Raw genomic sequence first — 12,616 nt, 5'->3', positions numbered from 1 at the left:
CTCGCTTTCTCCTTGACAAAATCTAAAATTTCCCTTCTCCTCGTCTGCACGTTTCATCATATTTTCAAAAGTTGAACGAATCTAATACCTTTTTTTCTGCAAAAAATCACAGAAAGCATGACAATTTTCGATCTGACGAAGACACTCTTTCGAGAATCATATTGTATGTAGAGCGATGTGGGGAAATCCGAAGGGTTGCGTTGGTACCTCCGCGCCCGCCATGTTTGTTGTGGTGCTCGGTGTCCAAGTTTCTGTCGTTCCTTCTGATTGTGAGTTTGTCAGCGTTTTATTGAGAGGTGGGTGCAGTGATCGTCTCCAACCCTCTGAAAGATTACTCTCGGCCGTCTGAGGAATCGAGGGCATTGATCGTGAGAAGAAACCTGTTTGCAGGCCGGACGCCTTTCGAGTTAAAGTGACCCCTCTTTTTCCAGCTTGGGTTTTCCCCCTCAACACAAAAGACTACCATGACTGCGTGGACGACTCAGCAGCTTGATATCCTAGCCAAACTCCAGGATGTCTTGGAGGGGACGAGGCGCGACCCCTTTCCTCGGCTCGTCCGGGTCGAGGGACGCTCCCACACTGGCAAGAGCACCCTGATAATGGTGAGTGCAGTTTTGGAGGTTATGTCGGTCTTAGCCGGCTCACGTCGAGTCCGTCTGAGCGTCGAGTGTGTGCGTCTGGTTCAATTTGAATCAGATCAACTTCTACTTCTCCAATATTCGTTCGGGGTTCAGATTTTCTTGGGGTTATTTCCACTTTTCAAGGGCCGATTGACAGTGGTGATGGTTGTGTGGATTGTGAGGGGGGGGGATGGTGGTTGCTACCCGGGTTCTCCAGCATGAGAAATTGATGACGGCATCGTCGCTTGTTGTGGGAGGGGGCGGCAACTTACAACTTTGGGCCTTTCTTTGCGTCGCGCCGCGTTCGCGCCCACCCATGATGCATCCATCATAAGCTTCTCTCTCTTTGGTTGCAGGAAATGGCGCACCGAGTCAAGCGCCACTACGGCGGCAAGCCCGAGACCGTGCTGGTGGTGGCCACCACGAATGCGGCCGCTGCTGCGGTGGGTGGAGCCACCTTCCACCGCGCCTTCGCGCTGCCGCTCGATCCCAGGTTCGCCAAGCCCGAGGACTTGAGCCAATTCGATCGGGACAGGCTGGCGCAGGTCCGAGTCCTCATCATTGAAGAGGCGAACATGGTCTCGAAGGCCCTGTTGGACCAGGCAGACAGGCGGCTCCGGACGGTAAGAGCACCTCAAAGCCAGTGTCTCGACTATTCGCCTCAGTCAGTATGTTTTCGTCAAGTAGAGCCCACATTCACTGTAAAATACTCGCCCCTGCTCGTGGCAAAGCTCATCGCCTGGCGCCGTCGTCTGCGAAGGGGCAAGGTAGGCCACCGTCCGGACGGTGGTGTGTAGCGGGTGGGTTGGTGGCCTACCTGCTAGGCGCTAGAACTGAAACTTGAGAGGCTTGAGGTGCCTATCACTTTGGTGGACGTTGGGTGACAATTTGCTGTGCTTCCAGGCGGTCGGTGAGAACGGTCTGCCGTTCGGGGGGCGCGGCGTCTTTGCCTTCGGGGATCATGACTCCTGGGGGCCGATGGACTCGAGACCAGGAACACGGCCCAACGAGTCCATCTGGTCGGCGTTCGGCGCCCTGGTTACCCTGGAGCAGTCGCACGTCCCGGAGGTGTCGTTCAGACACGCGCTCCAGCGCCTGGCCGACGACGCCATCACGGACAAGGACACCGAGCTCTACGAGACGCGCCTGCTGAGCAAGCTCCCCGCGACCGAGCGGCAGCTGTTCGACGACGCGCCTCGGGTGTGCATCGGCAAGGATGCCGTGCTGACCTACAACAACCGCCGCAAGTAGGGACTCTCACGGTGTAGTGCCATGGCTCCTCGACGCGGTGACGCATCTCTAACGACGAGCTTTCCATTTTCAGGGTGCTGGAGAGCTCCCGCCGGCCAGAGTCCGCCGTGGTGCACGAAGTCCAGCCGTCCGTGGACCCCTACACGCGGGTGGAGCTGTGGGAGGGCGCTAAGGTGGTCATCACCGCCAACACCAGGGCGGGGTCCTTCGCCGGAGAGCTGGGCGAGGTGTCCGTCCTGCATCTCACGAGCACCAAGAGGCTGACCGGCGTGTCGGTCCTCCTGGAGTCCGGCAAGGTGGTGGAGTTGACCGCCGACGCCAACGGCAACTACCCGCTGGCGCCGGCCTACACGGCCCTGACCCTGCCCAAGGCCTTGGGCCTCCACTTCGCCAGGGTGAGCTCACTCAAATCTCAACTGGTATTTGGTCGCCGGGCTGCACTAACGCCCTCTCTGTTGCCAGGTCGTGGTGGAGCTGCCCATCGGCGGATGGGGCGGGGTCCAATACCTTTACGGGGCCGTGTCGCGGGCCAGGGAGTGGGCCGGCCTGGCCTTCGAGGGGGGCGAGGTCCCTAGGCCCAAGGGCAAGCGCCAGTGGAGAAAGCCGGCAGCGGCCGCCAACCCTGTCCCTTTCATGCATTGGGAGTACTATGGGTTCGGCTACGATGACGAGTTTGGCGAGGATTACTCCGAGGGAGATTATGACGAGGAGGCTGAAGAGGAGGAGGGGGAGGAGGCTGAAGAAGAGGAGGAAGTCGAGGACGAGGAAGAGGTCGAGGAAGAGGAGGACCTGGTGGATGAAGAGGATGAGTCCAGTGAAGAGGGGGATGTTGGTGGACAGAAGGTTGCTGAAAAAGAAAAGTGAAATGGTTACAATATGCCTGTTAGGTTCCTGAATGACAATGAGCCTTGCAATTCCTTTATACTTATGGATAAGTATTTTAAGACTGAAAAGTACTCTGCACAGTGAATTGCTGAGTTCAATGCTGATAATTCAGCTCAATTGACTGCTTAATGTTATTTTTCAAATTTTTTTTTTTTAATGCAAATTACTGTAGTATTTAAGATTTCTTAGTTAGCAACAACAAGCATGTTCTTATGATTTGACTATCATAGTTTATTATCAATTCCTGTTTTGTACATAATAAAGATTCTAGTTTCTTCTCAGTTTGTGTCACCTACGAAACAAAATGCGTCAATCCTGTTTGCATAATTGTCTAGGGAGAGAGCATAAAGTTTTGGACGGCATTCTTGCCATCATAAAAGGGCGCCCGATGCCAGTTTGATACGGGTCGACAGACCGACAGAAATTTTAGAAAGTGACCAGACGTTATTTCCGAGGGGTTGGCACCCGGGGGAGAGATTCAATGGGTTGGCACGGTTGCAACACTGCGGCGTCGCGCTCAATATTGTTGTGATTGGTTGTGATCGGCTGTGATGCTCGTGCATCCGGTGTCACCCATACTCGATTTGTTGATGTTTGGGTTTTGGGAGCTTTTTGCTCGCCGTAAGTTCCATCTCCAACATCTGCTGAAGCAAAGGCATTGGCAAGCCGACGTGACGTAGAAGTGACACCGTTTCCTGCTTCGGGCTTTCCCTCTGCAGCAACAAAGCCATGACAGACGACATGCCATGGACGACCCAACAGCAGCTTGTCCTCGACCGGCTGCAGGCCGTCTTGGAGGCGACGAGGCGCCAGCCGGCCCTCGCCTCGTCCGGGTCGATGGGGGCACGAGGACGGGGAAGACCGCCTTGCTAATGGTACGCCGCCACAACTCAGCCGCCACGTGTCGAGCTCGCTATGTGTTTCTTCTGGTTTCTTTCACTAATCGAGCGTAGGGTTGCAAAATTTTGATCACCTTGGGCCTACTGTGAGACATACACTAACTAGTCCAGCGCCAACTTACTAAATTGCAGGAGATAGCGGACCGTGTGAGGGATCACTACGGCAACGCCGGGGCCGCGCTGATAGTGGCGACCACCCACGCCGCCGCCGCTGCCGTGGGGGGCCGCACGTTCAACAGCGCCTTCATGCTGCCCCCGCAAGACCGAGGCCCGCCCGGGGAGCTGCGCCCCCAGGACCGGCAGAGGCTGCGCGCGGTGCGCGTCCTGCTCATCGACGAGTGCAACATGGTGCCCCCCTACCTGCTGGACCAGGCGGACAGGAGGCTCCGGGCGGTAAGAAAGAGAATAGCTACGCGAGCTCGCGCTGTCCGTCAACGGCGTGTTTGCGGGTCAGGTTGGTGGCCTACCCGCCAGGCGCCACAGGCGTACAGTCCAGTGGATGTTTACTTGAACGCCTTGTTCTTTTCTTGCAGGCCGTTGGCGAAAACGGCAGCTCTTTCGGGGGGCGCGCCGTCTTCGCGTTCGGCGACTTCGACTCTTTGGGGCCCATCGAGGGCAGTCAAGCCAGCGCGCCCTCGCCGGCGACGTGGGCTGCGTTCGCCACCGTCGCCCTGGACCAGTCCCACATGGCGGAATCCACTTTCCGACTCGCGCTCGAGCGGCTCGCCGTGGACGCCATCACGGACGAGGACGCCAGGCGCTTCGAGGCGCGGCGGCTGGCAAACCTCCCCGCGGCGGAGCGCCGCCTGTTCGACGACGTGCCCAGGGTGGTCGCCGGCGGCCGGGAGGCCAAGTCGTACAACAAGGACCGGATGTAGGGACCTGGACGAGCTCGTGGCCTACTCGCCCACGCCCGACGACAATGTCGAGCCACGGGCTTTCAATTTTCAGGGTGCAGGAGAGGGCCAGCCTTCCGGCGTCGACGGTCGTCTGGGACATCAAGTCCTCCACGGAGCCCTCCTCCGAGGTCCAGCTCTGGAGACGCGCGAAGGTGGTTCTCACCTCGCACATCGAGGGCGCCACGGCGGGTGACTTGGGGGTGGTGACCGCGCTGCACCTCGACGAGTCCGGGGCAGTGGCGACCGTGTCGGTGCGGCTGGAGGAGTCCAGCCAAGTGGTGGTTGTGCCCAAGGGCGCCGCCAACGCCTTCCCTTTGACGGCGGCTTACTGGGCCACGACTCTACCCAGGGCCCTGGGCCTTCACTTCACCAGGGTTAGCTGGAGAGGCTCGACTCGTGACAGGCGCGGTCGTCGGCCTTCGCTCACATGGACTTCCCTCGCTGCCACCAGGTGGTGGTGACCCTGCCGAGCCGCCAGTGGGAAGGGCGAGGGGTGGAGTACGTGTATGCCGCAGTGGCTCGCGCCAGGGGGTGGAGAGGCCTGGCCTTCGACGGAGAGGAGGTGCCCCAGCAGGGGCCGTCGGGGATAACGGACTACGGTGCAGGGGGACTGTTCTGGGAGTACATTGACGAGTTTCAAGTGGACGAGCCGGGGCAACTTGAGGACGAGGAGCCGGAGGATGACGGGGAGCCGCGGAACGAGTAGTCTGGTGAGCTGGGAATTTCAGGTGGTAGCGTGCAATTCTTATTGTTATTCCCTACCCTGGACACCTCTGCAAAACATTCAGCAATATGGGTGTGTTAAAAAAAGAGAAGTAACATTCTTCAAATTATTTTTTTAGTAAGACTGAAGTATAAACATTACAAACAGGGCATTAGAATATAGAAAGTAAAGGAGATGAAGATAACACACAGCAGACAGATTGGGTTTGGCAAAGTTCTTCTGCATCAATTAGTTACACATCACAAAATTAACTCACTTTCCAACTTCATTGCCCTTCAAAGCATTGGAAAATATGGTAAGTCTAAAATCAACAATTGAGCAATGCACAAAAACACTACACTACCAGCTTTTGAGGTTTCTCAGTCATTAAATTTATGGTCATTTTTCAAGACAAGTCTTAGAACAAACAAGACAAGCATAGAACTGGCATTTTTAATAAAAGCATAAGCGTGTCTGTTGAGAAAGTAAGGTACCCAAGTCTAAGTTCTCAAAATAAATAATGCAAAATTTAAAAAATATCTAGTTTGCACCTGAAGAATACACTGCATGAGCTGGATATGATGCATATATTAAAAGCTCTATATATCCCTGATGGCCATGAACATTTTTGAATGACTTAGAATTAAGGTGACTTGGCAAATACTAAGCTCGCCAGCTTAAAATAATCCGCTAGACTAATGACTTAAGCATGTGATCCAACAAATCATAAACTCCATTCAAAGTCTCAAATACTGGGTGTGGGATCACAGATCAGACTAACACAACAAATAAAAATGGATGATGTCTCAACTGCTCTGTGTTACAGAGGTAACTACTTGTTGCATTGAATTTATTCTCTGGTCCTTAGCCAGGTTCTGAATCTCAATACATGAAATGAATTCAAACAAAATTATCAACAATTACAAATATAATTAGTAATGACCATTATATAACACTGCCCTATCAAGGGACATAAAGACACTTTCAAAATCTTAAGCTTTGTTTACCAATCCTCCTTTACTGATAAAATTAAAACCAAGCGCACAAAAGGTAACCAGTAAAGCAAAATAGCTGAATGTTCACTGCTGAAACATATTGATTGTTTTTTTAGCCCAAGCTCAGAAAGAACAGATAACTAAAATAAATTTGTAACTTAGAAAAAAACTCTTAACATACTATTGACACAATTTTTTCAATTAATTCATTGTTGTCAGTTCAACACCACAAACAAAACATGTGTTCACGTCAATATTTCAATCAAATAGTTCAAGAATGAAATCTGTTATCCTAATTGGACTTGTCAGTTGATATCATATACAGCTGAAGTAGTTGTGAGGTCTGCAATCTCGTAGGGTCAGCTTTGGATAGTAACACCTCCAACTCTGAAAGAGACATGAAACACACTTGATAAGCCTATCCTCTCCACACAGTATCTGAACTCCCTTACATGTAAATGTATGTATGCCAAAATTGTCATCTTTTAGTAGATTTACCTTTTCTTGATGCATTGTCAAGCATTATAATCACAATACTGAACCGTTGCAGTTGAGTAAAACTGTGCAGGTAGTTAAGCACCATATCCATTTCATCCAGTGTGAAGTAGGTTCCTAATGCTGAGATGAAGTTACTGAGCATCTTGGCCTCAAGCTTATTGCCGACAACTGCAAGGAAGAAACACCAAATATCGTAATGTACCAATAGGGCCTGTGCATTGTACACAACAAATGAATCAAATTAGATAGAGAAATCACCTTTAGGAATAATTTCAGGCGTGAGCACACGCAATGCTTTTGCGACAGACGATATATCATCACTATTTTTAACTGAGCTCCAGAAGATTGAGAATGCAAATGGGGTTTTCAACTTTTCCAAATTGGATAAAGCTAAGCTAGTGCCTTGTGATTTTTGAGGAGCTGACTTGTCAGGCATTGCTTTGTTGGTCTGTCCTTCAAAGTTAAGGTTCTTTTCCAAATAAGGTTCCTGCGATTTTGAACACATACTGTTCACATTACCAACAGAGGATTTTCCCTCGGTTTTTAAGCTTCCTGATGAATTGCTAGACAAGAGCTGTGTGGTGCCTTCTTTCTTGTGAGTTCTTGAATTGCGTCGCAAACAAAGACGGCCATGGTCTTTAATGTCATCCAGGGACCGAACTTTACGAATAAATCCTGGTGTTCCACTACAACGACACATAACTTTAGCTGTTCCAATTGCATTCAAAGCAATGTCATCATTGGGACTAGTGTTGAAAAATGGATAGTATTTATCATTTGCATCAGCTTCATCAACTTCCTCAACAGCACTGGATGAGGAATTCTTGTTGTGAATGGCCACTCTGTGGACAAAACATAAGGCATGAAAGAAAAGGTACTTGTTGAGATACAAAATATTTCATTTTTTTAAAAAAAATTCATTTTAGGCAACAGAAAAATTGCTTACCTGACTCTTTTGCTTGAAACTGGAATTCCTAACTTCATGCGGACTCTTTTTGCGAATTCTTGAATTTCTTTATGATTAGGATCAATTTCTAGAGCTTTCTCAAAGTCATCCAAAGCCTAAAAAATGAAGGTTTATATGTAGTCCTTTCCCCCTAAAATGATTTCTTGCCCAAACTGCGCTAAACACTTCAATGAGGCACAGCGGATACCAGCTAAAGTGATTCTTAACTTACATCCTGGTACTTCTCAAGAGAGAAAAGCGCTGATCCACGGCGGTAATAAGCTTTCACATTGAGAGGATCCATACTCAGAACAGACTTACAGTCTTGCACAGCAGATACAAAATCCTCAATTTTCAAGTCTGACAAGCAGAAATATTCAATTTTAATTGGTAATTTCATTAAGACAAATTTTGTACATTTGAGGTCATAGTCATTTAACTTACATGTCTGTGCCCTATTGTTGTAAGCATCTACATTAGGAAGAAATGAAATGCTGAGAGAGTAGTGATTTAATGCCTTCATCATGTCACGATTTCGGAAATACTCATTTCCTTTGATTTTCTCCTGCAATGCATTGAATTCTCTCTCTGGAAGAGAAAGACTGTCACCTAAGGAGAAAAATTATTAATTATTTTCAAAATTAGAAACAATGCGATGAAAAATACGTAGATAAAAGAAGAACAGAATATTGATATTACCTGCACCAACTACATCCTTATTGTCTTTTATTTGATTGTGCAAGGCTTCATCTTCCTCTGATTTTTGTTGATCTTTTTGTCTCTGATGATTCTCTGATTGCATACGTTCTATGGTTTTTCTTTCAGCAAGGCGCTCTTCTTCTAAGTCCATTTTCAAAACCTCACTATCAGCGTCAAATTTATCCCAAAAGGTATAATCGTTTGGAGCACACTTGCGGAGAGACTTCTCCTTTGGCTTTGGAGAAGTGGACTTATTCTAGATCCCCAAAAAGAGTAAAATGAGGTTTAAAATCACATTAAGAGAACCTTACATTTGGAACATTAATAGAATCATACCATTTTGTTGAGAGGGCTCACAGTCTTTGCAACAGATGAATTACGAACAGCAGGTGCCTCCTCAGTATTCAAAGACACAGCAGATTTTAGGAGGGTTTCACGCAATGTCATTTCTTGGGTCCATTTCTGAAAGAGTTTACTCCACTTAACGGAAACACTGAGAGAGTAGGAAATCACTGCTAAACTAAAAACACATACCTGCATATCATTGGAAACAAGCTGTTTCTCCTGAGCACCAAGGGCTGCTGTTGTTATCACTGGAATTTCAACTCTCAAGAGATGATTGTTTGGAGCCAACGATCGAAGCTTGTCTTCTGCAGCCTTTTCTAACTGTGGGTAGTGCCCCTCCTCTCCAGATCTGTCAACAGATTAGATTCGATGTGGATAAGACACATTTAAAAAACAAAATCTAACACCATACTAATCTTTATCTTGTTGAAAAAAAAAAAAAAACAACTAAACAATGCAATCACAAGGGTATTGAACTTCCAAGAATGGAAATTCACAGAGTTTCGAATATATCAACTATTAGTGTTCACTCGATTACAGAATTTGTCCAAGTTTCAAGTGTATAATCTCACCTAAGCACTTTCAGAATTTTCTCGAGTTCTTTAACATTGGTACACTTTTCTACATGTTCAAATGACAGACACTCAACCAGCAAATCATATTTCTGAAGAATGCTTCTTTTTCGAGTTTCAGGCCCCCTATCGTTACTAGACATCATTGAAACGAGGAAATCTTCATAAATGACACCAGGTGCACGAAAGAAACGTAAACCCTTGGAAATCACCAAGTGACAGAGACAAAGGAAACAACATCCTAACAGGCAACCGTAGCCACAGGCTCTCCTGCAGTGAAGTTGCCATGACAACAAAGGACCCCAAATCGGTCCATTAAAAGTACACCGACGGCTATAAAAATGGATCTTTTGACATACCAAGGCTGCAAGAAAGATGACGGCTCTCTGAGAATTTACACAACGCCGGAAAAACATAAACTTCTGAGATCTGGGCCGAAGTGTTCCTTTCTTGAGATTGCTTCTCATCATCTGACTGCCAATAAGAGGATTGCCGCTTCCATCCAGGCCGGGATGTGAACTGCAATGAGAAAGTGAAAGTGTGTCGCTTAAGAAATATCGGCTGCTGGGCAAAACAACGGTGTTCTGTGACAATGTCCGTCAGGCCATCAAGTTTGCTTCTCTGGCGATGATGTCGTGCTAATGAACCAACAACTATGCTGACGAAGGAGTGTTGCCCTCAGTGTGACCGCGAGGCGGACTCCAGTCGTCTTCGCCTCGTGCAAGACTCGTGCGGGCACAAAAAGTGTCGTGAGTGTCTGCTGAGCGACGAGGCGGGCTGCTTGTTGTGTTCCTCCTCCTACCCACCTGAACCTGAACCTGAGTACATAGAGTTGAGGCCGGCTGGTGGCGTAGTCCTAAGTGCCTCTGTATCCACCGACCCAAATTCCAATAGTGAAACTGATGCGAAGTGGGACGATGCAGTGCAAAGTGCTGTCATTAGAACTGAAGTCTCCAGCGCATCAGCAGTACCTGACAACGTGCCAAAGTTGCCACTTTGTTCAGGCTCCAGCTCTGGCAAGAATGTGGTCGATGGGGAGTCAGAGTCAGCAGAAACTCCAAGCGAGATGCCTGTAGTTGTAAACAAGAATGTGGAAAAGAGGGCATCACCCTTTGGCTTAAAGGACCATATTACTTTCACTCCAGGTGCGACCAACTTAATTTCTTCATGCCCTTGGCCTTGTGGTGACTTATGTTTTTGATTCATTGTGTTATTTGTTTTCATTATTTCTATAGGAGATCCTCCCACATACTTCTGCAAAAAATGTGAAAAGTCTTACAACAATCGAAAAGCAGCAAGATACCATAATTATTGTGGAGCTTCTGACAAGGAGAAACCACACACATGTGAGGAATGTGGTCAAGGCTTTGTAACGAAAGCGCATTTGGAATACCATGAAAAGTCTCACACAGGTATAATCACATTCAGTCTATGTAGAAGTTAATGTTGCTGTACAGCGGTTGTCTAAAATAATTATGTTTTTTTTTCTTTGTTGCTTTTCAGGATTACTTCCATTTACATGCAAATCATGTGGCAAAGGATTCAAACAGCTGTCCAAGCTAAATCGTCATTTAAAATCACATGAAGGTAAATTAGATTCCAATCTTTTAAGTTTTTCCTTTTCTGTTGGTGTGCAATATCTCTCTGTCTCTTTTTATCTCCTTTTTCTTTTTGTCTGTGTGCATTTGAAATTTGACATTGTATTTGTTTGTAGGACCACTTGAGAAACCTTTTAGGTGTGATCTATGTGAAAAGTCTTTCAGTAGCAAACAAAATTTGAAAGACCACATTTTACTGCATTCCAAGGATCATTTTGTGTCTTGTCCAGTTTGCAACAAGAAACTAAGCAGTCAATCTTGCCTCCGGAAGCACAAAAAGTTACATGCAGGTAACTATTAATGTCTCATTAGTCCTTCATAATTTAAAAAAAATAAAATACAAGACCAAACAATTTATTTTAGGAGTAGAAATGTCAGCTTGTTTAGCTTAAAATAGCTTTCTGTGGCATGTCTGTTTTCTTTTCATTTTTTTTTGTTTGTCTTGACTGAATGCTTTCTTTCCTTACAATTTTCTGTTTTTAAGATCCAGTACATAAATGTAAGGATTGTGGAAAGAAATTTCCTGTGAAATGGACCCTGGAGGTTCACATGAAGACACATCAAAGAGACCGCAAATTTAAATGTAAAATTTGCAACAGAGCATTCAAAATACAAAGTGATTTGAAAAGGCACGCCCTTGTACATCAAGGTAACATTTGTGTAAAATTGTTGAACAGCTGTTTTGGTGTACTTTTTTTAAAGCAACTTTTTCTTTGTTCTACAGAAGATGGAGAGTGGGAATGTAAAGTATGTCTTCTTATATTTCGTCGAAGGGATAATCTTGTGCGACATCTTAAAAATATACACCCTGAATCACCATTGATTATATCAACTAAACAAAGCACTGACAAAGATAGAGATGAAAATATGGATGAGCCTGAGAGGAATGATGAAAACTCTAGTGGGAATTCTAATGGGGTGTCTGCTACTAATGCTGTTAGTGTGATCCGAGGGCCAGTGATTCAGCGAGTAAGTTATTTCAAGGAATATTTCAACTTCTTTTCTAAGGGGACAAGTAGCAAATGCATACTTTTAAAAAATTCATGAAATGTTGTATTTTTTTCTTAATGTACGATTTATTTGATTTCAGGTTGAGTCATCATCTGTTAGCTGTAACCAATTGGAAAATAGACCAGGATCTGCTGTTGATATCCAGGATAAAGAATGGAGTGTAGATCTCAACTTTGGTAACCATCCCAGTGGTGCCATAAGCCAATATATCCAGGAGAAAGATTGGGATCTAAACTTTACGTTAGATAACAATCCCTGTGGTGAAATTCACCCGTCCAGTTCTTAGAGATGGACCAGAACTTTCAGCGAGAGAGTGTTGTTTGCCATTCAGATGCAAGAGGTGTTGTCCACTATGGCAGCTCATCCCTTGAGACCATTAATGATTCAAAGCTCCAAGCAGATAATTCATTAATGGAAGTGCCTAGCAATTGTGATCAACTCCAAGTGTATGAATCAAATCCTAGTACAACACATAATGAAAATTATCTTCTACTAAATAGCCCTGTACAAAGGCCTAGGGTAATAGTAGCCAAAGAAGAAAAATGTCTGTGATTTTTGACTTTGTGTCTTTTATCTTAACATTGACTTATTGCTTGCAATGAAATAATCTTCTAAAAAAAAAAAAAAAAATTTTTAAGAATACAACTACTTTATGAGAAGAGTTGTTTTTATTATATGTTTGCATTTTAAAATCC

At 46.3% G+C, this 12,616-nt stretch overlaps 3 protein-coding genes and 1 long non-coding RNA gene across 5 annotated transcripts; 3 read left to right on the top strand and 1 right to left on the bottom strand.

The window, feature by feature from the left end:
* The first annotated feature begins 176 nt into the window (after nt 1–176).
* On the top strand, nt 177–3,037 carry LOC117649709. Its single transcript, XM_034392681.1, has 6 exons — nt 177–296; nt 432–602; nt 977–1,243; nt 1,524–1,867; nt 1,945–2,266; nt 2,334–3,037. Exons 2-6 carry the CDS (start codon nt 465–467, stop codon nt 2,733–2,735), a joined length of 1,473 nt encoding a protein of 490 aa, XP_034248572.1. The 5' UTR covers nt 177–296; nt 432–464; the 3' UTR covers nt 2,736–3,037.
* A 1,811-nt stretch (nt 3,038–4,848) lies between these two features.
* LOC117649297 lies at nt 4,849–5,592 on the top strand. Its single transcript, XR_004587970.1, has 2 exons — nt 4,849–4,928; nt 5,006–5,592. It is a non-coding gene; the product is annotated as an uncharacterized LOC117649297 (long non-coding RNA).
* On the bottom strand, nt 5,376–9,809 carry LOC117649292 (sperm-associated antigen 1). 2 transcript variants are annotated; one of them, XM_034391909.1, is made up of 10 exons: nt 9,672–9,809; nt 8,930–9,089; nt 8,732–8,857; nt 8,396–8,651; nt 8,141–8,305; nt 7,929–8,056; nt 7,697–7,812; nt 7,009–7,592; nt 6,751–6,918; nt 5,376–6,639 (listed from the first exon to the last, which is right to left on the bottom strand). In XM_034391909.1, the coding sequence occupies exons 2-10, from the start codon at nt 8,933–8,935 to the stop codon at nt 6,545–6,547; spliced, it is 1,644 nt and encodes a 547-aa protein (XP_034247800.1). In that variant the 5' UTR covers nt 8,936–9,089; nt 9,672–9,809; the 3' UTR covers nt 5,376–6,544. The 2 variants fall into 2 exon arrangements, with proteins under 2 accessions (XP_034247800.1, XP_034247799.1); XM_034391908.1 differs by lacking the exon at nt 9,672–9,809 and adding an exon at nt 9,313–9,578.
* An 11-nt stretch (nt 9,810–9,820) lies between these two features.
* Nucleotides 9,821–12,544, top strand: LOC117649293 (zinc finger protein 668-like). The gene is made up of 7 exons (XM_034391910.1): nt 9,821–10,457; nt 10,548–10,724; nt 10,816–10,899; nt 11,027–11,200; nt 11,395–11,559; nt 11,635–11,879; nt 12,001–12,544. The coding sequence occupies exons 1-7, from the start codon at nt 9,968–9,970 to the stop codon at nt 12,205–12,207; spliced, it is 1,542 nt and encodes a 513-aa protein (XP_034247801.1). The 5' UTR covers nt 9,821–9,967; the 3' UTR covers nt 12,208–12,544.
* The last annotated feature ends 72 nt before the right edge of the window (nt 12,545–12,616 follow it).

Source organism: Thrips palmi, unplaced genomic scaffold (assembly GCF_012932325.1).
Source record: "Thrips palmi isolate BJ-2018 unplaced genomic scaffold, TpBJ-2018v1 HiC_scaffold_4, whole genome shotgun sequence".
In the NCBI taxonomy this organism is placed as follows: domain Eukaryota; kingdom Metazoa; phylum Arthropoda; class Insecta; order Thysanoptera; family Thripidae; genus Thrips; species Thrips palmi.
The sequence above is the reverse complement of the archived record's forward strand: the minus strand, read 5'-3'. Positions and strand labels throughout refer to the sequence as shown.